Consider the following 25,094-nt stretch of genomic DNA (forward strand, 5'->3'; position numbering starts at 1 on the left):
TTCTAGTGACTCTTTGTCTTCTCATAATGTGACCAAAATACGACAGCCTCAGTTTAGTAATTTTAGCTTCTAAAGTCAGTTCAGGCCTGATTTGATCGATAACCCACTGATTTGTTGTTGTTTTTGGCAGTCTGCGGTATCCGTAACACTCTCCTCCAACACCACATTTCAAAGGAATCTACTTTCTTCCTATCAGCTTTCTTCTACCTTTAAGGAGTCTCAAAACAGCTTACAATTGCCTTCCCTCCCCCCCCCCACAACAGACACCTTGTGAGGTAGGTGGGGCTGAGAGAGTTCGGAGAGAACTTTGACTGGCCCAAGGTCACCCAGCAGGCTTCATGGGGAGAAGTGGGGAATCAAACCTGGTTCTCCAGATTAGAGTCCAAAGTTCTTAACCACTACACTGGCTCTCAGGGTTGCCAGCCTCAAGGTAGGACCTGGGGCCTCCCCCGACAAAAAATATTACAGCTCATCTTCAGAGATCAAACTGCCCTGGAGAAACTGGTTGCTTTGGAGGGTGCACTCTACAGCATTGTACCCCACTGAGGTCCATATCCTCCCCAGGCTCCATCCCCAAATCTCCAGGAGTTTCCCAACCTGGATCTGGGAACCCTTCCCCGCCCCCCACTACCAGTGTCCAAGAGGGACCTGGCAACCCTGGTTCAAATCCTTACTCTGCCCTGCACTGGATGGACCACTCACTCACTCTGTAGCTCGAGGGGGAAATGGAGGGAGGAACCATATAGGACAGGTAAGCTAGCTGGAAAAGAGTAAAGACCCAACAAGAGATGGATGGACTCAATAAAGGAAGCCACAGCCCTCAATTTGCAAGATCTGAGCAAGGCTGTCAAAGATAGGACATTTTGGAGGACTTTCATTCATAGGGTCGCCATGAGTCGGAAGCGACTTGACGGCACTTAACACACACACACACACACATACAAGCTAGCTGGATAAATGGATGGATGGAAGTGATTATCCACGCCTTGTTTTGCGGGGAGGGACCAAGGTTCCCAAGCGATGCACCCCACAGCCTTCAGAAGCCCACCTTCTCCCCATCCCCGAAGTTCAACAAGAGATAGAATCATATTTATTCATGGAACGTTTTGCCTTGGATTTGCCACTCTCTAGATGCACTTTCCCCCCATCCATATTCTCAAAACTCAACAATAAGCCGCCACGCAGAGTTTTGAGACTTCAGATGGGGAAAACGTGCATCTAGAGAGTGGCAAATCCAATGCCTTATGGCCATTTACTCATGGAAGGTTTTGCATTGGATTTGCCGCTCTCTAGATGCACATTTTCCCCATCTGAAGTCTCAAAACTCTGCATGGCGGCTTATTGCAAGAGTGGGAAGGGACCAGCAGGGTCATCCAGCCCAGACCAGCAGGGTCACCCAGTCCCAGCCCCCTGCGCAAGGCAGGAAATTCACCACGGCCTTCCCCCCAAAAGACACCCCCCCTCAGTCAGCGCAGCGCCCCTCTAGCGAAGCTGCAGGCCGCACCGGTCAGACCCCTGCCAGCCCTGCGACCCCCGAAGCTCCAAGCGCCCCGAGGGTCGCGCCGGCTGCCAGGCGCCGCAGAAACCCTGCTGGGGACGCGCGCCTTTTGCACCACCGACCAGGCGCCCTGGCACAGGGGTCCCGCGCTCTGGTTTCCCAGCAGCCCCCCAGCGGGGGTGAGTGGGGTGAGCGGGGTGAGGGGACGCCCGCCGACTCCCCTGGTCCCACCCCCCCTTTGGCGCCAATCCCGTGCAGCCCCCAGCCCCGAGGGAGGCTCCCCTCGCGCGCCCATCCCTCCCGGCGCCTGCGCTCCAGAGGGGTCAGACGCCTAACCCAAGCACGGGCTCCAGAGGGTCAAGCTCACCCCCCCCGCCCCTGCGCGCGGGCCGGGCCTGAGGCCTGGGACCCAAAGGCCCTTTGTGCGTGGGAGGTTTGGCCTGGGCTTTGCTGCTCTTCGGATGCGCTCCAACCCCCCATCCTGGAAACTCAGCCCTAAGCCCCCCAGGCAGAGTTTTCCCAATTCGGATGTTGGGAAATGCGCATCCGTAGAGCGGCAAACCCAAGGCAAAACCTTCCACGGATAAAATTACTTGGCTCTTGTTGCTCAATGGCTACCTGCCTCCCCCCCAAGGGCGAGGTCTTCCCTCAGAGGTAGAAAAGGGCAAGAGTCCAGGAGCACCTTCAAGACGAACACAAATATTTTCTGGCAGGGTGTGAGCTTTCGTGAGCCACAGCTCCCTTCTTCAGATACCCTGAGAGCTCCTACCCTGCCAGAAAATATTCGTGTCAGTCTTGAAGGTGCTCCTGGACTCCTGCCCTTTTCCACTACCGCAGGCAGACTAACACGGCGACCCACTGAATTTCCCTCCGAGGGGCTCTCCAGCCGGGTCCCTTGGCCACGTACCCATCGGCTTGCCCGGGGCTGGCGTCGCAGGTGCTGCTTGGGGCGAAGCGCTGGATGGAGCGGGGAGGGAGGCGAGGGCGGCCCGGGCTCGCCTTTAAAGCCTCCGCTCCTGGCCTCCTGCCAAGCCCTACCCCAATAATACCTGGCCAAGGTAGCTGGGAGGAGAAGGGCAGGGAGGGGCTCGCTCTCCAGGGAGGCAGGAGCCAGGGGCGCGGGAAGGCAGAGAGGGTGCCTCTTCTCTCCAAAGAGGGGGGGATAGATAGCCTTCAAACCCCCATTATAGAGTTGCCAACTTCCAGGTTGGTAATTCACAGTGGGTCGCCGTGTTAGTCTGACTGCAGTAATAGAAAAGGGCAAGAGTCCAGTAGCACCTGAAAGACTAACAAAATGATTTTCTGGCAGGGTAGGAGCTTTCGTGAGTATCTGAAGAAGTGAGCTGTGGCTCACGAAAGCTCCTACCCTGCCAGAAAATATTTTTGTTAGTCTTTCAGGTGCTACTGGACTCTTGCCCTTTTCAGCTTCCAGGTTGTGAGAAGAACAAAATCCGTGCTGGGATTAAGAAGCCTTACCTTTTCGCGTCTTTAATTGGACACTTGCATTGCATTTGGGACTCAGTGCTCACCTGATGGATTACAAATTGTTAAGTCCATTTGTGTATAATACTTGCATTTACTTTGGCATATTACTTATTCTTTAGGGGCTATATGCCCTTTGTGTGATCTGGATTTTGGATTCATAATTGTGTATTGATGTGCATGCATTTGTTTCTTTGTTATGCATCCATACGTGTCTTGGAAATTACAATCTGCTATCCTTATTCAATTGGCCACCGTGCTGCTTTCTTTTTGTTTGACAACTTCCAGGTTGTGGCTGGAGATTGTCACAGCTGAGCTCCAGATGACAGAGATCAGTTGCCCTGGAGGAAATGGCTGCTTTGACAATTGGACTGTATGGTATTGAAATCCTTCCCTTCCCCAAACCCTGCCCTCCTCAGGCTCCATGCCTCAAAAATCTCCAGATATTTCCCAACCTAGAGCTGGCAACCCTAGCCCATTACCACCCAAACGGAAGTTAGCTGGGGGTGAGAAGCCAGAAAAGAGATTTGCATTGCAAGGTTGTACAGAGTTACCCCAGTCTAAGCCCCTTGGGTTTGAAATTGAGTAACTGCCAAAGGCTTTCACTGTTAAAATCAAGCATGGAGATTTGCCCATTTGGGGAGAGGGGGTTCATGAAAGCATGCCTCTAGTTCTAATTGTGACTCCTTCATAGAAATCGAGTCGGGGAGGTTGGTCCTCACAGCTGAGAGAAGTGAAGTGGCATAGTGTCCACCTATTACACAAGGCAGTAAAGGGTGTGAAGAGAAGGGAGTTGAGAGCATTTGCTGCAAATGAGGCAAAGTGAGAAGGGGCCACACAGAAAACTCTTAGAGTGGTAGGAAAATATGGCAGGAAGGGAATATGGTGGGAGAAGATGGGGCTGGGGGAGAAAGCACCCAAGGCTGTGCGTTTGTGCCTGGAGCCAGGAAGGGAAAGAGACTAAAGAGGAAAAAAGGAGGATAAAGGTTCTAATAACTCTCAGCAATTAAAGAGAATGCACTCAAGAGGCTTTCTTTTATAATTATGCCTTTCTCTCAGAGGAAGTAATATTTTTTTGCCATCAAGTCACAGCTGTCTTATGGCGACCCTGTAGGGTTTTCCAGGCAAGAGACGTGCAGAGGTGGTTTGCCATTGCCTGATGTACAAAAACAGGAAGTAAGAAAGTTAATCTGAGGGGGGACAAAACAGATACTGAAGAATAACACATTTTGGCAGTAGTAAAATGTAAGGATCTATATGCCTCTATCATGCCCTTCCTCCGTGGAGCTCAGGGTGGCATATGTAATTCAATTGATTTTATCCTCACAACCACCTTGCAAGGTAGGTGAAAATGAGAAAGAGTAACTGGTCAAAAGGGGTCACTGGGGGTGTGGGGGGGAGGTAGTTGTGAATTTCCTGCATTGTGCAGGAGGTGGGACTAGATGACCCTGGTGGTCCTTCCCAACTCTGATTCAGAGTTACCCTGTAAGTTTCATATGTGATGGGGATCTTGTATCTTTAGGGTATCACTAAGGCTTGTATAAATTCTACTTGTACGAGTATGCTAGTTGTTCCCCAGTCCTCACATGCACAACTACAGTATTAATGAATTGGGACCTAAAATAATAGGCTATATGTTTATAGTTGCTCCAATTACTGTCTTGTTCTGGGTAATAAAGGGCCATCATAATGAGAAACAGATCTTGTTTCTTTTTGAAAAAAGTGTAATAAAAAGACACTTTAAATTGCAATCTGGTGGAATTGCAGAAATTGGGAAAGTAATGACTGGAAATTGGTTAAGTAAGGAAATCTTTCCCATAAAGATATTGTACGCCATAGTTATTCATATGAAAGCAGGTAAACTGCAGCAGTGGAGGAAAGTAGGTACATACCCACTGTATGGTTACAGACATACATACATTTCCTTGTGAGTAAACAGTTTTAAATTCAGTGGGTGTAACTTCTGAGAAAACAAGAATAATAATTGGACTGTGGATCGCTCAGAAAGTAGTGTGGTTGCTTGACTTACTTAATGGTGATTTCCCTGTGCAGACTGCCTTGTGCAGTTTCCCCATTGCTGCTGGAGCTACCAATACAACATAATGGCAACAGGGCTTCTACATGGCAACTTTCACCATAGTTTCTCTGCCCCTGACCCCTGCATCAGCCATTTCCTCACCCTCTGCTGGGGGGCTTTTTAAAATTGTCAATTGAGTATTGTTATATCGTTACAATGATCTGTGCATTGCAGGGGTGTCGAACTCAATTGTTACGAGGGCCAAATAGGACATAAATGTCCCTTGGTTGGGCCAGGCCATGACTCGCCAGCCCAGATCAAGAGGGGGGGGGCTGCCTCAACTGGCTCATGGTCTGGATGAGAGCTCTCAAGGGGCCGGATCCGGCCTGTGGGTCTTATGTTTGACATCCCTGGTTTATTGGGTTCTTTACATTCCCAGCCTGGGAGGGAGGGGCTCCTCTTCCCATCCCACTCTGCTTTCAAGAGCCCAAAACCCTGACTCTTGAAAACAGCACACAGGAAGAAGAAGAGTTGGTTTTTAGATGCTGACTTTCTCTACCACTTAAGGAAGAATCAAACCGGCTTACAATCACCTTCTCTTCCCCTCCCCACAACACTCTGTGAGGTAGGTGGGGCTGAGAGAGTGTGACTAGCCCAAGGTCACCCAGCTGGCTTCATGTGTTGGAGCGGGGAAACAAATCTACTTCACCAGATTAGCCTCCGCTGCTCATGTACAGGAGTGGGGAATCAAACCTGGTTCTCCAGATCATACTCCACTGCTCTTAACCACAACTCCACACTGGAAGGGGGAACAGTCGACCCACCCCATGCTGCAATCCCAATCAGGATCGGGCCCCTGTGCCATTTGTAAACAGAGGGAATTGTATCCCTATAATGGCAGAGACACTTTCAGTATTTTGCCTCTTAATGGAATAGAATGGTATCTTTGAAGCTTCAGTGCGATCATAGAAATTGCCCACTTGGTTTCCAAAATGTGCAATTATTTTGAACTGATTAAGAAATATAATAATGTAATAAACTTTGGTTATTTATTAATTGTTATTAATTTGGTTACTTATTAATCCATATTCTGGATTTCAGACCTGTTTGTGTATGATCATTAAATGCATACAGCTGCTTTAAACTGATTCAGACCCCTGCCTCCCAGTATGGGCAGATTTTGCCATTCATGGTGATCACAGGCAAGTGTTTACTATACAGAAGAAAGATTCATTATTTGACGTTACGATTTAACTTGCACCAAATTGTTGCAGATTTGTTTGTGTCATTTTCTTATACTGCAACCTTTGGCTAACCTGTGATGCTGTTAAACTTTGTTTTCATTTTCATACTTAATGAGTGTATATTCGTCAGAACTAGAAGATGGGCAAATGCAGAAGTCAGCAGTTATGTATAGTTGTGTGTGTGTGTAAAGTGCCGTCAAGTTGTAGCCGACTTATGGCGACCCCTTTTGGGTTTTTTCCCCCATTGCAACAGACTAACAGAGGTGGTTTGCCAGTGCCTTCCTCTGCACAGCAACCCTGGTATTCCCTTGGTAGTCTCCCATCCAAATACTAACCAGGGCTGACCCTGCTTAGCTTCTGAGATCTGACAAAATCAGGCTAGCCTGGGCCATCCAGGTCAGGACAGTTATGATGTGTAGATGTATACTAACAAGCTTCCTTTGTTTTCTAAAAAAGATAAACTTGAATATATGTTAAATCATTTCTTTTTACCAGTGGTGTTATATACTTCTTAAAGGGCAGTTAGTCATTAGAGAGTAATTGAAATATCAATGTGAGAATCTTCAACACAGGTATATCAATACAGCATTTCTCCGAAGTAGTTATTTTGACAGCATTCTCCTTTGTCAAGAGAGTCTCTGATTTTGAAGCAGTGTCATGGATTCTGAGGCTTGCATTAGTAGGGTTGCCAACCTCCAGGTACTAGCTGGAGATTTCCTGCTATTACAATTGATCTCCAGCTGATAGAGATCAGTTCACCTGGAGAAAACGCCCACTTTGGCAATTGGAGTCTATGGCATTGAAGTCCCTCTCCTCCCAAAACCCCGCCCGCCTCAGGCTCTGCCCCCCAAATTCTCCTGCCGGTGGCAAAGGGGGACCTGGCAACCCTATGCATCAGTAATGAATACTAATATATCAGAGGATACAGCAGTACTGGCAATATCGGTGAAGGTGGGCTCCCAACCTTTGGTTTTTATACAAATTGGTGTGGATGAGTGAGAGGGACAGCATCATTAGGATGGACCACAGAAAATGAAATGTGTTTAATGGGAAAGTTAATGACATTATAACATAAAGAAAACAAAACGTATGTGGTGATGGCAAAATGCTCTAAAAGCAAATATTCTACAATGAATTGCAATTTTTTAGATTTTGGGAGGGATTTCAGTGAAGGACTGGGAATGTTCAGCAAGGCTTAACATCTTGATGTATTAAAGATTAAACTTGCAAAAATGCAGCAAGGAATGGCTGATTTTCTTACTCCTCATATTTGTCAGGCTGCTATCTCGGTTTCGTTATTGCCTCTGTCTCTGCGCTGTATTGTCTGGCCCCCAAGGTCGCATACCTAGGCCTGGGAACTCAGCTCCTGGGAAACTGTATTCAGCCTATGCTTGTAATCTCCCGCCTTTTCTGCCTTATATTATCTCCCAGCTAGTGAGTCTCTCATAGCTGTCATTTTATTCGTTTGCACTGTATGCCTATTTGACCAGTAAAAGCCATCTGTTTGGACTCTATATGACTTTGTGGTGATTTCTGGTTCTGTGGGCCAAGGGCTGACATTATGACAGCTATCTCTTCACCATTCTACTAGCCAGGCTGGAGCCCAGGGGGGTTCGCCTGCCACTTGGATGGGAGCTGTGCAGCTCTCCAGGTGATCTACTACCCTGGAGCCCTTCTCTGAGGATCCTACTCTGTTACAAGACTTAATCGCTGAACTTTTCCGGACGACCCGAGAGGTTTGCCGCTTGAGGGGACTGGTACAGGAACAGTGGCAATCTCTTAAAGGAACTCTCTGGATGTTAACGTCGGAGGATACTGATACTCGTTTAGATCTTCAAGACTTGGATCAATTACTGGACGATGCCCGGTTGGCAACTGAGGATTTACAAATATTAACTGGACTTTTGGATAATCTTATTTCTCGAGAAACTCTTTCTACCATGGCGGGAGCCCCGCCGGAGGGTTTTTCCCTGATCCCGGATGCAGCCAGCTGTCAGGCTGAGGCCAAGCGAGTCGCTATTAGCACCGCTCTTCTCCTTGTGGAATGTACAAAGGACACCCCGGTAGCCACCTTGGCTCAAGTTTTAACCTCGACTTTTGGAGCCGAGGCACCCGCACTGGCGGTTCGAGTACAACCTCTGCTGGGCGGGGAACCCGACCCCATACTCTCACTCCTGGAGACAGAACTTTTGCCGCGCATTACGGCAGAGACTGCCCTAAGACTTGAGAACGCCAAAGTTCTTGCGGATCAGCAAGCCGCCGAAGCGGCTAAGGTCGCAAGAGAGAGAGAAGCTGCGGAAGCAGCCAGGGCGGCTGCAGCAAGGATTAGGGATCGGGCGAACGTGGACACGCGCCCCAAGGACAATGTACAAGGGCTATCAGGTCTGTCTTTTTCCCCGGCGTTTGTCCCGTCGCGCGCGACCCAACGCGCACGCCGTTTGGCTGACCGACGTCGAGACTCAGGAGAGTCTGAAGACGAGGATCTATATGGGGATAGCTCTCAATGGGCCACAAGCTTCCGGACCAGTAAACCTCATCTTACTGGTGGCCCAAGTGAGGAGGTTCATCTCTTACGAGCCCAGAATCGGGAGCTCTCCGACCGTGTTGATCAACTCCAGGAACTAATGGAACGTATGCTTCAGGAGAACAGGCAATTACAACAAACCCTGATAGCTCAGAGACAGCCCGTTCCGATACCGGGTCAGGGGGTACCCGTACAGCCACCCCAACCACCCGCTAATGTGCCTGCTCCACCCTTGCCTCCTGGAGCTCCTGTTGTTCCTCCGCCCGGACCACCCGTGCAACCGGGCCAACCTGCGCCCGGCCCTTGGAAGCAACTCAAATTGAGGACTACGTATGACGGATCTCTCGAGACTTTGCCTTGTTTCTTGCATCAAGTGGACAGTTATATGCGAGAACAAGGACAACTTTTCCCCACGGAAGATAGCCGGGTGCGTTACGTAGCTTCCCTTCTGACAGGTAAAGCGGCTGACTGGATGGTCCTCCAGTTTGACACCCGCTCTCGTGCTATTCGTTCCCTCAACAACTTCATGACTGCCCTGAGAAGGAGGTTTGAGGACCCCTTCCTGGGGGAAAGAGCCAAAACGGAACTCTTACAATTAAAACAAGGCTCTGCTACAGTTCGAGAATTTGCCGATGAATTTCAACGACTGGCAAGTAAAATTGTAGGTTGGCCCGAGACCACCCTGATCCATCATTTCAGGGAAGCCTTGCATCCTGACATTCTGAACTGGTCTTACATGCGGGGCGATCCCGATACCCTCGAAGACTGGATCCTATTAGCCGAGGAAGTGGAAAGCCGCCGACGCTTTATTTCTCTCGTCCGTCAAAAGCACAAGGAAAAAGGCACCCAAAAGCCTCAACCCAAGGCACCACTGCTCGTCCCACGAAATCCCCCACGTCCGCCCCAGGAACGTGAAGCCCGATTTCAGAGGGGTGCCTGTCTTACTTGCGGAGAAATGGGCCACTTTGCAGCCGTTTGCCCGCGCCGCCAGGAATTATTTCGTCCCAGCACGACAACCCGCGCCCGAGGTCGTCCACCACGCAGAGGCACCGCGGCCACCCGCAGCGCAGCTCCGGGAAGACCCACACCCTCTGCACTCCATGCCGGGGACCCAGCCTCCCTGCCTACTACCAACGACCCCGCCGGGTCTCGGATTACAAGTGCCCCATTGGGGGACAACTTTCCCTCTTCGGATGAGGAAAATCCTTGGATTTCTCCAGCCTTAAACCTGGAATCTCCCCTCGACTTGTCAAAAAACGGCTCCGGTCTGTGGTGAATGGAGCGTCTCCACAGACCTCTCAGGATCTTCCTATCAAACCGAATGCTCCTACCAAAATCAAAGAAGTGGACTCCACCGTCTATGTGGATGCAGTTTTACAACACCTTAACGGTGGCCCACAAATCCCCGTCAAAGCACTAATTGACTCCGGTTGCTGTCGCACTCTCATAAGCGAAGCCACTTTTGCTGCACTCAGAGCCGACTCAGAGGCTTTACCCGCCCCCGTCCAATTTGCCCAAATGGACGGAAGCCATTTCCAGGGGGGTCCAGTTGATCACCGCACCATAGGGGTGGCAATGGGAATTGGTTCCCACTGGGAACAAATAGACTTCACTATAGCCCCTATCCGATTTGAAGTGGTCTTGGGAATTAACTGGATTAAAGGACATAGTCCCAGTATTGATTGGGAAACAAACACTATCTCCTTCGCTAGTCCCACCTGCGACCAGCATCGGCAGAACTTTGCTCTGCTATATCCGCCCGTTCCAGCATTAACCTCTACTGCCCCAGCACCACCGGTTCTACCTGCTGTATACCGGGACTTTGAAGATGTCTTCGACCTTAGGGAATGTGATGCCTTACCCCCCCACCGGGCCTCAGACTGTGCGATTGAAGTGGTAAAGGACTGCACATTAACCAAGAGTAAGATTTACCCTATGAGCGCTTCCGAGCGCACTGTCCTCCGGGACTTTTTGGACAAAAACCTCGCCAGAGGGTTCATTCGCCCTTCGAATGCCCCAAACTCGGCCCCCGCGTTTTTCGTCCGGAAAAAAGAGGGCGACCTTCGCCTGTGCATTGACTTCAGAAAGCTCAATGCGGTTACCCAGACCAACGCCTATCCTATCCCATTAATATCGGATATTTTGGGACAATTACAGGAAGGCCGTGTGTTCTCTAAATTAGACTTGGTGGAAGCTTACTACCGAGTCCGTATCCGCGAAGGGGATGAGCACCTCACTGCCTTCTCTAGCTGTTTCGGAATGTATGAATTCCTTGTGATGCCGTTCGGACTAAAAGGGGCCCCGGGGGTCTTCATGCAACTCATCAATGAAATCCTACATGACCTTCTATATCGTGGGGTGGTGGTCTATTTAGATGACATTCTCATTTATTCGAAAACTATGAACGAGCATGTGGCTCTGGTCCGGGAAGTTCTGCAACGCCTGCGTGACCATCAACTTTTCGCAAAACTAGCTAAGTGCGAATTTCATCAAAGCAAACTCACGTTTTTGGGATACATCATCTCCCACCAAGGTCTTCGCATGGACCCCGCCAAAGTCCAAGCCGTCCTCGATTGGACTCCCCCCACCAACCGTAAGCAAGTACAACAATTTCTGGGATTTGCAAACTTCTATCGGGGATTCATCCCTAACTTCGCCCAGGTGGCTCTACCCATTACGGACCTACTGAAAACTAAGGGAAAAGTAAGCTCGGCTGCCTTGCCCTCCGCAAAAATCCTATGGACTGAGCAATGCCAAGCCGCTTTTCTGGCCCTCAAACGCCTCTTCACTTCGGAGCCGGTGCTACGGCACCCAGACCCAAATCAAATGTTCATTGTGCAAGTCGATGCTTCCGATGTAGCCATGGGAGGGGCTCTCCTCCAGCAAGGACCGGATGGTCTTCTTCACCCTTGCGCTTACTTTTCAAAAAAATTTGCGCACGCTCAATTAAACTGGCCCATCTGGGAGAAAGAGGCCTCAGCAGTTCATCATGCACTGACTCTATGGCGACAATTCTTGGAAGGGTCTAAAGTCCCCTTTGAGGTTTGGACCGATCACAAAAATCTAGCTGCCCTCACGGGGTCCCATAAGCTATCGGCGAAACAACAACGGTGGGCGGAGTTCTTTGCTCAGTTCCGTTTCACCCTGAAGCACGTCCCTGGGAAGCAGAACGTTCTCGTGGATGCCCTCTCCCGTTTACCACAATATCCGGTAAAACTCGAGAGACCCACCAACTCTCTGTTCACCCCTATGCAACGTGGGGCCCTACCTATGCTGGCTGTGCAAACTCGATCTCAGCATCAGCACGCCTTACCCAACTTACAAGCTCCGCCAGCCCAACCGGCTGCCCAGCCGCCACCGCAACAGACCGGCGTTCCCGCCCTTCCTACCCCTCCGGCCGCCCAGCCGCCTGCAGTCTGCGCGCCGCCGCACGTAAGCACTAGCCCCATAACTGTTTCTAAGATCTCCATGGCCGACGGGGGGGCCCCCTCCAAAATCCCCATCTCCGAGTCCTTTTTAAATGTCCTTCGGGACCAGTGCCTTTTAGAACGCTCCGCTCATACCCTACCTCCTGGTGTTTTGGAACAGGGAGGATCCTGGTACAAGGACTCGAAATTGTATGTACCCAAAGCTCTCCGGAAGGACGTTTTACATTTAGCTCATGGAGCCAAAACAGCTGGGCACTTTGGGTTTCTGAAAACCCTTCACTTATTACGCAGACAGTTCTGGTGGGGGGGAATGCGTTCCGACATTGACTCCTTCATCCGCAGCTGTCCCGTTTGTGCCGCTGCGAAACGATCGCAGGGCAAACCCCCGGGACTGCTACAACCTCTTGAAACGCCCAGCAAACCTTGGGAAGTGATTGCTATGGACTTTATGACTGATCTCCCTCTCAGTGGGGGTAAAACTGTGTTGTGGGTTGTTACTGATTTGTTTTCTAAACAAATACATTTGATTCCATGCGCAGGGATCCCCTCTGCTCAGAAACTGGCCCGCCTCTTCGTGACGCATATCTTTCGTTTACATTCGTTTCCGCGTAAGATAATTTGTGACCGCGGAAGTGGTTTCGTTTCTAAGTTTTGGAAAGCTTTCCTCAAGTTGGTGGGAGTGGAACAAGGGTTGTCTAGTGCATACCATCCTCAAACTGATGGTCAAACTGAACGTGTCAATGCTGTACTTGAATGCTATTTACGCTGTTATGTTAACTACCACCAGGATGACTGGGTGGAACTGTTACCTTTAGCAGAATATGCCTACAATAATGCCATGCATCAATCCACAGGTTTTAGCCCATTTTTTGCTGTGTATGGACAAGATTTCAGTCCCATTGCTCCTGCAGATGATGTAGAGGGGGAGGGGAGCCCCGACATTGCCTCCTGGGCACACGCCCTCCGTACCACTTGGCCCTGGCTCGTTAGCAACCTCGACCGGGCCAAGCGTAAATACAAAGCGCAAGCTGACAAACATCGCTCCCCCGGGGGTGATCTGCAAGTGGGTGCTTTGGTTTACCTTTCCACCAAAAATCTCCGTTCCACCCGTCCGTGCCATAAGCTCAGTGCTAAATTCATTGGCCCTTTCCCCATCACCCGGGTCATAAACCCTGTCACGGTGGAACTGGCTCTCCCCAAATCCTTGAGGCGTGTGCATCCTGTTTTCCACATTAGCCTCCTCAAACCCCATGTTGCTTCTCCACAGTGGCATCCGGATCCACCTCCTGCGCAACCCATCATGGTGGGGGGGGAGGAACACTTCGAAGTCTCCAAGATCCTTGACTCCCGTGTTCACCATGGCAACCTGCAGTATTTAGTCCGTTGGAAACATTTCCCCCCTGCCTATGACGAATGGGTGCGCGCACGGGATGTCTCCGCCCCCGACCTCGTCAACGCCTTTCACATTGCTTACCCGGATAAGCCAGCCCCCTTGCGAACTGGGAGGGGGCCTTGAGGGGAGCAGAATGTCAGGCTGCTATCTCGGTTTCGTTATTGCCTCTGTCTCTGCGCTGTATTGTCTGGCCCCCAAGGTCGCATACCTAGGCCTGGGAACTCAGCTCCTGGGAAACTGTATTCAGCCTATGCTTGTAATCTCCCGCCTTTTCTGCCTTATATTATCTCCCAGCTAGTGAGTCTCTCATAGCTGTCATTTTATTCGTTTGCACTGTATGCCTATTTGACCAGTAAAAGCCATCTGTTTGGACTCTATATGACTTTGTGGTGATTTCTGGTTCTGTGGGCCAAGGGCTGACAATATTATATTAAAAGGTCACCCTTTTAAAGAAAAAGGATTTTGATATGCATGCTATTATGTAAATAATGTTTAATTGTTAATAAGGACAGTCTGAGTAAAACCTGTACACTGTTCAGAAGTAAAAGTTTCTTAAAGGATATGTGATCTGAACAACTAGTGTGTCTTTAACGTTCGTTAGAAAATATTTGGAGACCAAAAATGAGGCACACTTGCAGTCTTTAAAAAAGGTAAGTAGGAGCTGCAGGTAGGTGGAACATTAGATTTGAGTCACAGTGTGGATTTATTCTTTTCTATCACACTTTCCCCTCCCCACCCCACTTTTAATTTAACTGGCTGACTGGAGCTATTAGCCCCATGCTGGTGAGAGCCAGCGTGGTGTAGTGGCTGGGAGCGGCAGGTTTGATTCCCTGTTCCTCCACATGGGCGGTGGACTCTAATCTGGTGAACCGGGTTGGTTTCCCCACTCCTGCACATGAAGCCAGCTTGGTGACCTTGGGCTACAGTTCTCTTTGGACTCTCTCAGCCCCACCTACCTCACAAGGTGTCAGTTGTGGGGAGAGGAAGGAAAGGAGATTGTAAGCCGGTCCAATTCTCCTTAAAATGGTAGACAAAGTCGGCATATAAAAACCACCTCTTCTCTTCCTCCTCCTCCTCCAATACACATATGGCACCTGTATATTTTCCACCATGTGGCAGCTCCTTGGGGGGTTATTTAAATCAGGGAAATGGCACTGATGGGAAGGAATAGTTAACTCCCTCCCTCCCCCAGTGCTGCAGCTGTGTCTCAGGGTCCCCTTCAACTTTTGTTGTTTTTAAGTAGAACATCCTGTTATGTATTTGCACGCACTGTCTAGTTTCGCCATTAATGATACTTCCGGAGGTACTCTCAAGAAGTAATTTCTGCAAGAGCTGTTTCGGGTTTCCACTTCACGCGCCAGAGTTAGGTGCCACCTTTAGTTGTAGCAATGGCTTTGGAATGTGCGGAGTAATCATATGTACATAGTGATCTCACAGTGCTTGCACTGGGTTACTGTAGGGAATGGTGCTAATTTCTTCATTGTGCATGAACCAGTATCTCCGCTTCTGGAACGAGGGCAATAATGTTTGCCTGTATTTGGGGGGAGGTGTTGCAATTCCTAAATAAACAGACTTTAAAAAAAAAAAAATTAAAGCCAGCCAATACCAGTGGCTATGCAACACCAATGAGTACAAAGGAATTCCTAGCTTAAGCCCTTGAGTGTGTATCCTGTGTCCTGAAACACACATTTCAGAGCTTAAACAAACCATCCATAAAATGGAGACTGCAGGCTCATGCAGCCTCATGCTAGCTGTATCTGAAGAAGTGAGCTGTGACTCACGAAAGCTCATACCCTGCCAGAAATGTTGTTAGTCCTTTGAGGTGCTACTGGACTCTTGCTCTTTTCTACTGCTACAAACAGACTAACCCATCGTGATCTAGCATACAGCCTCAATTAGCCTCAGGACTGTGCAGGAAAGGGAGCGGGTGCTTAACCCATCAGCCTCCCCTTAGTTTTGGTACTCAAAACTGACTTCCCCACACTAATAGCATTGTACAGGAGAAAATATTTGTCCTTTAAAACCACGTGTTGGCAGAAAACTTCTGCACCAACATGAACATGATTAGAAATGTTTTATTATATTCTTCCAGTCATATACTTTGGAGCTTTCTAACTGCAATGCAGTGTCCAGATTATTCCATTTGAGATCCTCTTTTTTTGCATGTTTTAATGATTCTACAGTTTCGATGCAGGGGTGTCTAACATAAGGCCCGAGGGCCAGATCCGGCCCCTTGAGAGCTCTTATATGGCCCTCAAGCTAGCCGAGGCAGCCACCCCACCCCTAACTGGGCTGGCAAGGCATGACCTGTCCTGGCCAAATGACATTTATGTCATATCCGGCCCAAGTAACAATTGAGTTTGACACCCCTGTTCTAATGAGATCTACATTGTGGCCACAAGAATAGTCTCCTCGCAAATTAAATTTGTGCCTAAAACAGCATGATATTAGTAAAGCTAGAAGTGGGGGTCAGTTCTTTTTATATTGAACTCTTGGCTGTCTAACTAACAGCTAAGGGAACTTTATGTAGGGGACTTCGTGTTGGAGAATAAAGATGAGAGTCAAGCAAATTCTGCTCATTTATTGCTGACCCCATACCTCACAATACCATACAAACCAGCTTTTGAAAGTTACACAAGTTTGGCTTCATTGGTCACAAAATATGTCACATCAAACTGTCTGGAGCTGTCTTGCAACCATTTGTGCAAGCCCAGTGTTTGTGGGTAGATGCTGGACTCTTAGCAGAGGCAAATTAAATGACAAAACAAGGCCGGCAGCATGGGCAGCGTCACGGGCCATTTGGCTCAAACTGAGCCAGCAGTAGCACAGGAGGAAGCAATGGATGAGCCAATACCTATTGCTGCTGCCGCTGGTTGAATCCAAGCTGAGCGGTTCCTGTTTCATTGGGAGGAGGGCTCAACTCAACTTTCTCTCAGACATCAGCATCTCTCCAGGGAAGCAGCCCAAATAAGTTAAAGGGACAATCTGACCCTCAGTCTTAGATTGCTATCAAAGCTGCTTTTCACGGACTTGAAAGTCAGCAGGTTATATCGGTCTCGAGTGATATCAGCGACAGGCCAATGATGTATAGCAACATGTATGCCACCTCTGCTGTGGGTATGCTAAAGTGCAGGAAGGGATCAGCTGGCACTTTGCTGGCAGTACTGTCCTACGGCAGAAAAGAGCAAGAGTCCAGTAGCACCTTAAATACTAGCAAAATTTCTGGCAGTTTATGAGCTGAATAGGTGAGCTGTGGCTCACGACAGCTCATACCCTGCTGGAAATTTCATTAGTCTTTAAGGCACTACTGGACTCTTGCTCTTTTCTACTGCTACAGACAGACTAACGCAGCTACCCATTGTGATCTGTCCCATGGTAGTTTTAGATAACATGAGAAGCACAATCATATCGTAAACATATTAGAAGGGGTGCAAATCTTCATGGTTTTCTCAATTAACCAAGCATTACTCATGTTAAAAAGGGAATTTTTAGCCTGCTGTCTTCTGCAAGTGGGCTCAAAATAATTGATTCGTGTATGAAAGTAAATATGAACACTCTGTCTACATAGAGTACAGCATGTGAGCAGCAGGTTTGCTTGCAGTGAAACACAGAAAAGAAATTATGCCTACGTCGATTTGGAATCTGTTATAATTAGGAATCTGAACAGAATCAGTAGCAATACTTGTGTTTTATTTTTAGGTTCTCTAATTTGAATGCAGAGACTGTTAACTAATGATGGACCAATTCAGATGATTAGGGTTACCAGGTCCCTCTTTGCCACTGGCGGGAGATTTATGGGGTGGAGCCTGAGGAGGGCGGGGTTTGGGGAGGGGAGGGAGTTCAATGCCATAGTGTCCAGTTGCCAAAGCGGCCATTTTCTCCAGGGGAACTTTTCTCTATCGGTTGGAGATCAGTTGTAATAGCAAAAGATCTCCAGCTACTACCTGGAGGTTGGCAACCCTACAGATGATGCACAGTCCCATGCATAGTGCACCTTACCTTCCTGCTTATCCAGTACATAAATAAAGCTGAGAATTGGACAATCAACATGCATTGGATTTGGTCAGAATTGGATATTACGCTGGACATGAAACCTTGGAGATGGGACAGGGGGATAATATGTGATCTTCCCCTTCCTACTGCTTGCCATTGCATGCAGGAGCATGTATTGGCCAAACCTCTTTGATGTTTATTGCATTTGGAAATGGACCTGGATAATCAGGTATAGTATTTACATGTCCAGGAGTTTCCCTAGATGACCCAGTTTGTGGAAAGTTCTCCCAGCCGCCAGAAATCTCATCAACCTTTCAGGAGCCAAAAAGGGATGAAAATGTTTACCCTCTTTTCAGTGCAATCCTAAACAGAATTACGCTCTTCTACATCAGTAGGCTTAGAAGGATGTAACTCTGTTAAGGATTATGCTACAAAAGGGACTGCCTTGAAAGGAGGCAATCTGCAGCAAAGTGTAGTACAATTCTTTTCTATTGGCATGTTTGTTGCCCATTGTGTGTGTGTGTGTGTGTGTGTGTGTGTGTGTGTGTGTGTAGGGGGGACAATCATGATATCATTGTGAAAGATGGTAGCTTTTCTTATGGGAACATTTCTGTTCTAGGGAAAATGTCATGTGCCAAAGTGTTAGCTTTCCTTGCAAAGAACAAATCTTGGGATGCCGAGCTCAGCCCTAATTTAGTAGTAGTAACTGAGGTGAACCCTGACCTGGATGGCCCAGGCTAGCCTGATCTCGTCAGATCGCAGAAGCTAAGCAGGGTCAACCCTGGTTAGTATTTGGATGGGAGACCACCAAGGAATACCAGGGTTGCTGTGCAGAGGAAGGCGCTGGCAAACCAGCTCTGTTAATCTCTTTCCATGAAAACCCCAAAAGGGGTCTCCATAAGTCGGCGGCGACTTGAAGGCACTTTACACACACACAACTGAGGTGAAGAAGAATGCTCACTTTCTCTACCATATCCTTACCAACTCTGTTGCCATCGATCGTATACTCTAAACCTTCCACCGTCTGAGAAGCTATTGAATGTGGAAAAGGGATCAACAAAAGAGCAAAATGCTTGCTGTTTTTTTTTTAAATTCTAGTGTATGCTTATTGTTAGCTTGAAAATAAGAAGAAAAAAACTTCCTAAAATGGCACAGTAATCTCAACTTCAGTAAAATGGTGCCAGGGAACTCATTTGTCTGATATGAAAAACGTCCCTGCCTTTTAGGCTTTGGATGGGGCAGTGGGCTGGAGTGATAAACTCTCCGTTCCAGGCTTCGGAAATGTACTTTGAAGTTACGCCCACCTGCAGACATGGTGACTGAAATCTGTTTTGCTTGGCCTGGCAAGAATGCAAGAATTTTTGGGGGGTAGGTGGAGATGGATTCTGTTGCTTGGTTTGACATAATATCGCATGTCATTGTAATTGCTTCTGTACCTTTGTCATAAGTTCGACTGTTCAACATAGTGTGACTCACTGTGCAGTCCTAAGCAAAGTTATACCCTTCTATGTCCGTTGAAGTCAACAGGCTTAGAAGAATATAACTGGGCATAGGACTGCACTGTAAAGATAACAAAAATCTCCCGTACTCTCTTTTTCAAAGGGAGTTCATACCGTAAAGGCTATTTTCAACTTTGCACAATTTATTAGGGAAGGTGGTACTCAGAATACTACCACAGTTTTCCTTAGATGGGAGATGATCTTTTCAAGCGTAATGGTTTGGAGCGATGGACTCTAATCTGGAAAACTGGATTTGATTCCCCACTCCTCTACATGAGTGGCTGACTCTAATCTGGTGAACCATGTTACTTTCTCCACTCCTAAACATGAAGCCAGCTGGTTGACCTTGGGCTAGTCACAGCTCTCTTAGAGCTCTCTCAGCCCCACCTACCTCACAGAGTGTCTTTTGTGGGGAGGGGAAGGAGATTGTAATCCGGTTTAATTCTTCCTTAAGTGGTAGAGTTAGTCAGCATATAAAAACCAGCTCTTCTTCTTCCTTGTTACATGTTCCGCAGTACAGAATTTCCCCCATTACTTTCCATCTGCCAGTATTTGTCCTTTTTCTTAACGTTAAAAAACAACAACTTCATTTTCTCCTTGTAGTACAAGGGCATGAAAATTAAAAACAAGCAAAACAGTTTTTTTTTTTACACCCATGTCTGTACCAACCACATTTCTCACATAACTCCTACTCAAAATTTTCACTTTGCGAGAAAAGAGGGAATCTGTTTCACCCTTACTGTCAGTCATATCCCCTGAGAACTGGAACATTTTATCTACTGTCAGTGTATCCTCGCCCTTGCTCTTATGGTGAGGGATCAGTGTCTTGCCCATGGTCATCAAATGAGCTTTGGGGTAAGCAAGGGCTTGAAGCCAGCCAGTGTTGGCATTCCTTACATTGCTCTCTGCTGAATCTTCTTTGCATCATATTCATCTTGAAACGTTGTATTTTAAACTGAAGCTGCCCACGGTTATTTTGAAACATAATTAATGACATCTATTTGAAAGCAAAGGGCTTGACCTCAGAATTGGTTTGAGGAGGAGGAGAAAAACAATACACACATACTAGCTAACATAGTTCAGAAAAGGTGACTCGCCTGGTGGTGTATCTTCCTCCTCTTTGGATGTTACTTCTGCTTAAAGCTGTGATTAGCAGGTTCTGTTCAGGTAGCAACTGAGAATAACTCCATGTTTCTTCCATTCTAATGTGCCTTTTCAGGTAGTCTGAAAAAGCCCTAACTAGCCTGAACTTGCCACACCTTGGAAGCTAAGAAAGGTTGGCTATGGCTAGTACTTGGATGAGAAACCGCTAGGAAGGCCAGATTTGCCACATGGAGGAAGGGAATTGCAAACCACGTAGGTTGATCTCTTGCCTTGAACCCCCATAGGGGGTTATCATAAGTTTGTTGCAATATGGTGGTGCTTAATTGTTATTCCCCTGATCTTGATAACCCGGGCTAGCCTTATCTTGGAAGCTAAGTAGGGTTGGCCATGGATAGTACTTGGATGTGAGACCACCGAGGAAGTCCAGGGTTGCTACACAGCAGCAGGCCATGGCAAATCACCTCTGAACGTCTCTTGCTTTGAAAACCCCTTGAGAGGTCAAAGCAGATGTGACTTGACAGCACTTTACACACACAATGTGCCTTTGGCTGATAAAACAAACGAGTTCAAGAGGCAGCCAATTTTATTTTGCAAATATCTGTTCGAGGAGTGTAATAACGGAGAGCTACCAACTAATCCAGTTTACTCCCTTTGATTCATGTGGTCATTTATTGGTTGGGTAGAAGTGGCAGGAACTTTTAAATCTTCTAAAGGGAAAAAATGGCAATAAAGGGAAAAGCCAGCGCTAGCCAACACAAGCAGCAGGAGGCTTCCGAACTGAGAAATATTAAAACGAGGCCATTGCCTTGAGACATTTGGAACAAACCATAAAACTCTACAGTGGTTTTTGGAGGTGATGGGAGTGATACGATCCAACATTTTGAAAAAGCTGATTTTTTTTAAAGAACATCTTTAGCAATTAAGAAAAAATATTTCAACATGAGTGACTCACCCCTGCTAAATTAAGGCAGGGATAAAAGGGCAATCCAAAGCAATGGCGAAATGCCAGTGATCATGTTCTATTTACCTACATTCCTAAAGTAGGTCTAATTAACTACACTTTTCCCTTCCTCCCTTGAATTGTTATGTAACTATTGTACATGATTAAAATGCTGCTTTGTTTTCAGATGATCAACAGGGAAAGAACCGAAAGAACTTCAGGTTGAGCTTTGAGCTTCAGAGTGGTACTATATTGCCCCACAGCCCTTATGGTTTTACAACCAGCAGAAAATGAATTCTCAAATACATTATTTGCTAGATGAACTGTCGTTACGAGGAGATTCAGAGAAATATCCCAGAGAAATAAATTGCACTAAGCAAAGCAAAAAAAAAAAAAAAAAAAAAGGATTCATAAAAAGGTATATTATACGAGAGAGAGAAAAAAGGAAAAGTGTATTTGGATTCAAAAAAGTGGTGGGAAAATGGCAAAAACAAAATACACATTACATCTCGTAATGTGACCAAAGTACAATAGCTTCAGTTTACTCACTTTAGCCTCTAGGGTCAGTTCAGGCTTGATTTGATCAATAACCCACTGATTTGTTTTTTTTGGCAGTCCACGGTATCTGTAACACTCACCTCCAACACCACATTTCAAAGGAATCTACGTTTTGCCACATCTTAAAGTGAGGATTCTGACCTCCAGGCTGAAATTCCACACACAGATTGAGTTGGGGATGCCAGGGTAGGCTGCCATTTTCTGTTTTTATATAACAATAACTAAAAGATCACCTAACAGTGTTAAGAGTCAGCAGTAATACTTTGTATAGCCGAAAGAAGGAGTTTCTTCCTATGGTGATCTAATGTCTGGCAAGCAGGAGCCTCCCTTCTTCAATAACAATTATTCAAGGAATCTGTTAATGACAGCAGGAGATGGCACTGTGCCAGCTGACAGGTTTCCTTACTTGCAATAGACAGAGTATTCCCTATGTAAAATAAGTATTTAAAAGGTGTAGGAGGTAGCGCTTAACAACCAGTCTTGCCTGTCCAAATGGAGGGCGTGCTCCTTCTTGAAGTGTGTCAGTGAAACTGTCAACAGCAGCTAGGAAGATTAACAGTAAAATGAGGCACAGATTAAGATGGCTGAGTATATTACAATGTACTTAGACCCCAGCAGTTCTCATAGAGCTTCCTTCAGCAGATTTAAGTTAGATAGAAAAGCTCCCAGAGCTGGTATTCTCAATTCACTACAGTCTTCTTTTACAATTATTAGAGTATGTAGAGTTGAAAAGTCAAGTAAAGGAAGGACTGCAAATATTCTCAATTAAAAATATTCCAAGTTACATTTTAGAAGAAAGGGTATTTAAAACAGACTCATTAACCACCAAAACTATTGGCTTTGAAGTAATTTCCATTTTAGCACTGTAAAAAGTGTTTTGCTTTTATGTAAAGGCCTTACAATCTTATAATGTAAGAGACAAAATTGAGAAAGCAAATAATTAATTCAGCAGTAATTGCAACCCCGGGCAGCAATAATTGCATAATGTAATTACTGGATAAAAAGCATTTGAGATCTGTTTACTGTTGCCTATTTTTCCCATCTGGTTTTGGGGTTTTTTTCTTTGGAAGTTTAGCGTTGCTTCTATGTTCTTTGGGGCTGGTGTCATGTTGTGCTCCAGTTAGTTTCAGTTGAGCCATTTAATTGGTGAGATTCTGATAAGGTTTTAAATTGAGGCTACTTTTAATAAGGGTGTGTTAGGAATTGGTTAAAAAAGCTCAAATTAAATTTCAGCGTTGGGCTTGTGTTCCTCCCTAATAAGGCTAGTGCTAGGCAATTACTAAGAGAAAAGGTTGATTAATCAAACCGTAATTAGCACAGGTTAACTGTAAAAAAACCTTTTAGTGTCCATTCTGACCTTCAAAACAATCGAAGCCAGGTGGCTTTAGAAAAATTGTGCGTTTGGCTGTCTTATAGTTCCATTTTTTAGAGGGGAGCTCCTGAATTTCTGAAAAAGAACGAGATGATCATTTCAGAAAAACAAAAGTTTAATAGAGTTCCTTTACACTTTAAGTTTTCAAATTCCATCTCAAGGATAGTTTCAATTAAACCTTAGTCAGGTTTTAGACTAGAAAATCACTAGTTCTTTAAAAACAAAAAACCCACTGAAGCAAGGTTAGGTTCATTTTTACAAAACAAAAACGTAATTTTTGGGGAGGAGGGTCGATAAAAAGGGTTGTGTCTTTTAGGCTGAAGTGCAGGTACATTGGCTTGTGGTTCTGCTGGGATTCCTGGGTTCTGCTTTGGTTCTTGGCATGGGAGGCATTGACCAATGGTTACTGCAGGCATGCCTCTTTACTTTTGCCCTGGAGAAAAAGGCTGTTCCCCCCCATTAGAAACAATGGAGGAAGGATGGGGGCACCTTCTTTGGGGACCCACAGAACTGGACCCCCAACTCAATTTCTTGAAACTTCAGGGTTCTTCTGTGGGCAGACAATAGCAGTTCCCCCCCATTAGAAACAATGGAGGAAGGATGGGGGAACCTTCTTTGGGGACCCACAGAACTGGACCCCCAACTCAATTTCTTGAAACTTCAGGGTTCTTCTGTGGGCAGACAATAGCAGCTCTACTGCAAATTTGGTGCCTTTAGCTTAACCCCCCCCCAAAACCCCCAGATAACTTCCCTGTAGGATATAACATAGCCAAATAAATTTGGATTCCCAAATAAAACCCGAATGCGAATACTATACGGAACTGGAATCGAGAAATATTGGGAATAAAAATTGTTTTGGCTCCAATTTACCCCAAAAGATATGCACACCCCTATATAATCTTGTGTGTGTGTGTATACACTCACACACACAGAGTTTGGAGAAGGGTTTCTGTTAGAGACATTCTTTTCCATAGAAATACTTTCCAGTTACTCAGTGATTACTATATGTGTGTAGTAGTAGTAGTCACATAGTAGTCACTGAGTAACTGGAAAGTATTTCTATGGAAAAGAATGTCTCTAACAGAAACCCTTCTCCAAACTGTATTTATGAGCAGTATTTTTTGGATGTACCAGAGTGAAACCGAAACATTTATGTCCTGAAAAGACACACAAAACTGTTCAGTTGAAGCTGAATCTACTGTGCATGTCTTTTTCAGGGCAAGCTAATTTCCCCTCTCCTTGTGGCGCAGAGTGTTAAGCTGCAGTACTGCAGTCAAAAGCTCTGCTCACGACCTGAGTTCGATCCCAACGGAAGTTGGTTTCAGGTAGCCGGCTCAAGGTTGACTCAGCCTTCCATCCTTCCGAGGTCGGTGAAATGAGTACCCAGCTTGCTGGGGGTAAAGGGAAGATGACTGGGGAAGGCACTGGCAAACCACCCCACAAACAAAGTCTGCCTTGGAAACGTCGGGATGTGACGTCACCCCATGGGTCAGGAATGACCCGGTGCTTGCACAGGGGACCTTTACCTTTTTTTTTTTGATCTAATAAAGGATAGCTCTGAGGAAGGGAGGCTGAGGGGTCTCCTATGGGATGGGTCAAACCAGAGGGTGACGCAAGTAGCGAAATTCTGTGCTGCAATAAATAAGATCTGCCAGACAAAGTTGGGGCTTGGTAATTTAACTTATGTTAATGTTCTATTAATTCGAGGTTTGTTTATATAAACTGTCTATGAATTGTATATCCTATAGTTTTAGTTACTGTATATTCTCCAGTTTTAATTCTGTAACTGATACGAATTTTGTCGTATTAATAAATGAATCTGAATCACAAAACTGTTCAATTGTTATATTTAGGAAAATAATTTAATGTTTGCATTTGGCATGTTGCCACATGCTAGCAAAGTAAGATGACACAGACCGCACTGCACAGAAATTAAACCTTTTTTTAATATAGATGTTGTACATAATGTTTAATTACAGCAGGACAGTGATTCCAGTTAAATAAAATTAAATCCTTTATCTTTCTCAATTATAAAATTACTA

At 46.5% G+C, this 25,094-nt stretch overlaps 1 protein-coding gene across 1 annotated transcript in view; it reads right to left on the minus strand.

Annotated features, from left to right (window-relative positions):
* Positions 1-19,912, minus strand: part of LOC130488464 (solute carrier family 15 member 1-like) — a 60,936-nt gene extending 41,024 nt beyond the window's left edge. Inside the window, exons 1-2 of the mRNA XM_056862138.1 lie at positions 19,819-19,912; positions 18,561-18,611 (exon numbers count right to left, since the gene is read on the minus strand). Coding sequence (XP_056718116.1) covers positions 18,561-18,611; positions 19,819-19,912 — 145 coding nt within the window. The remainder of the gene's footprint in view (positions 1-18,560; positions 18,612-19,818) is intronic.
* Between the last annotated feature and the right edge of the window lie 5,182 nt (positions 19,913-25,094).

The sequence above is a fragment of the Euleptes europaea genome, chromosome 16 (genome assembly GCF_029931775.1).
Source record: "Euleptes europaea isolate rEulEur1 chromosome 16, rEulEur1.hap1, whole genome shotgun sequence".
NCBI lineage: Eukaryota > Metazoa > Chordata > Lepidosauria > Squamata > Sphaerodactylidae > Euleptes > Euleptes europaea.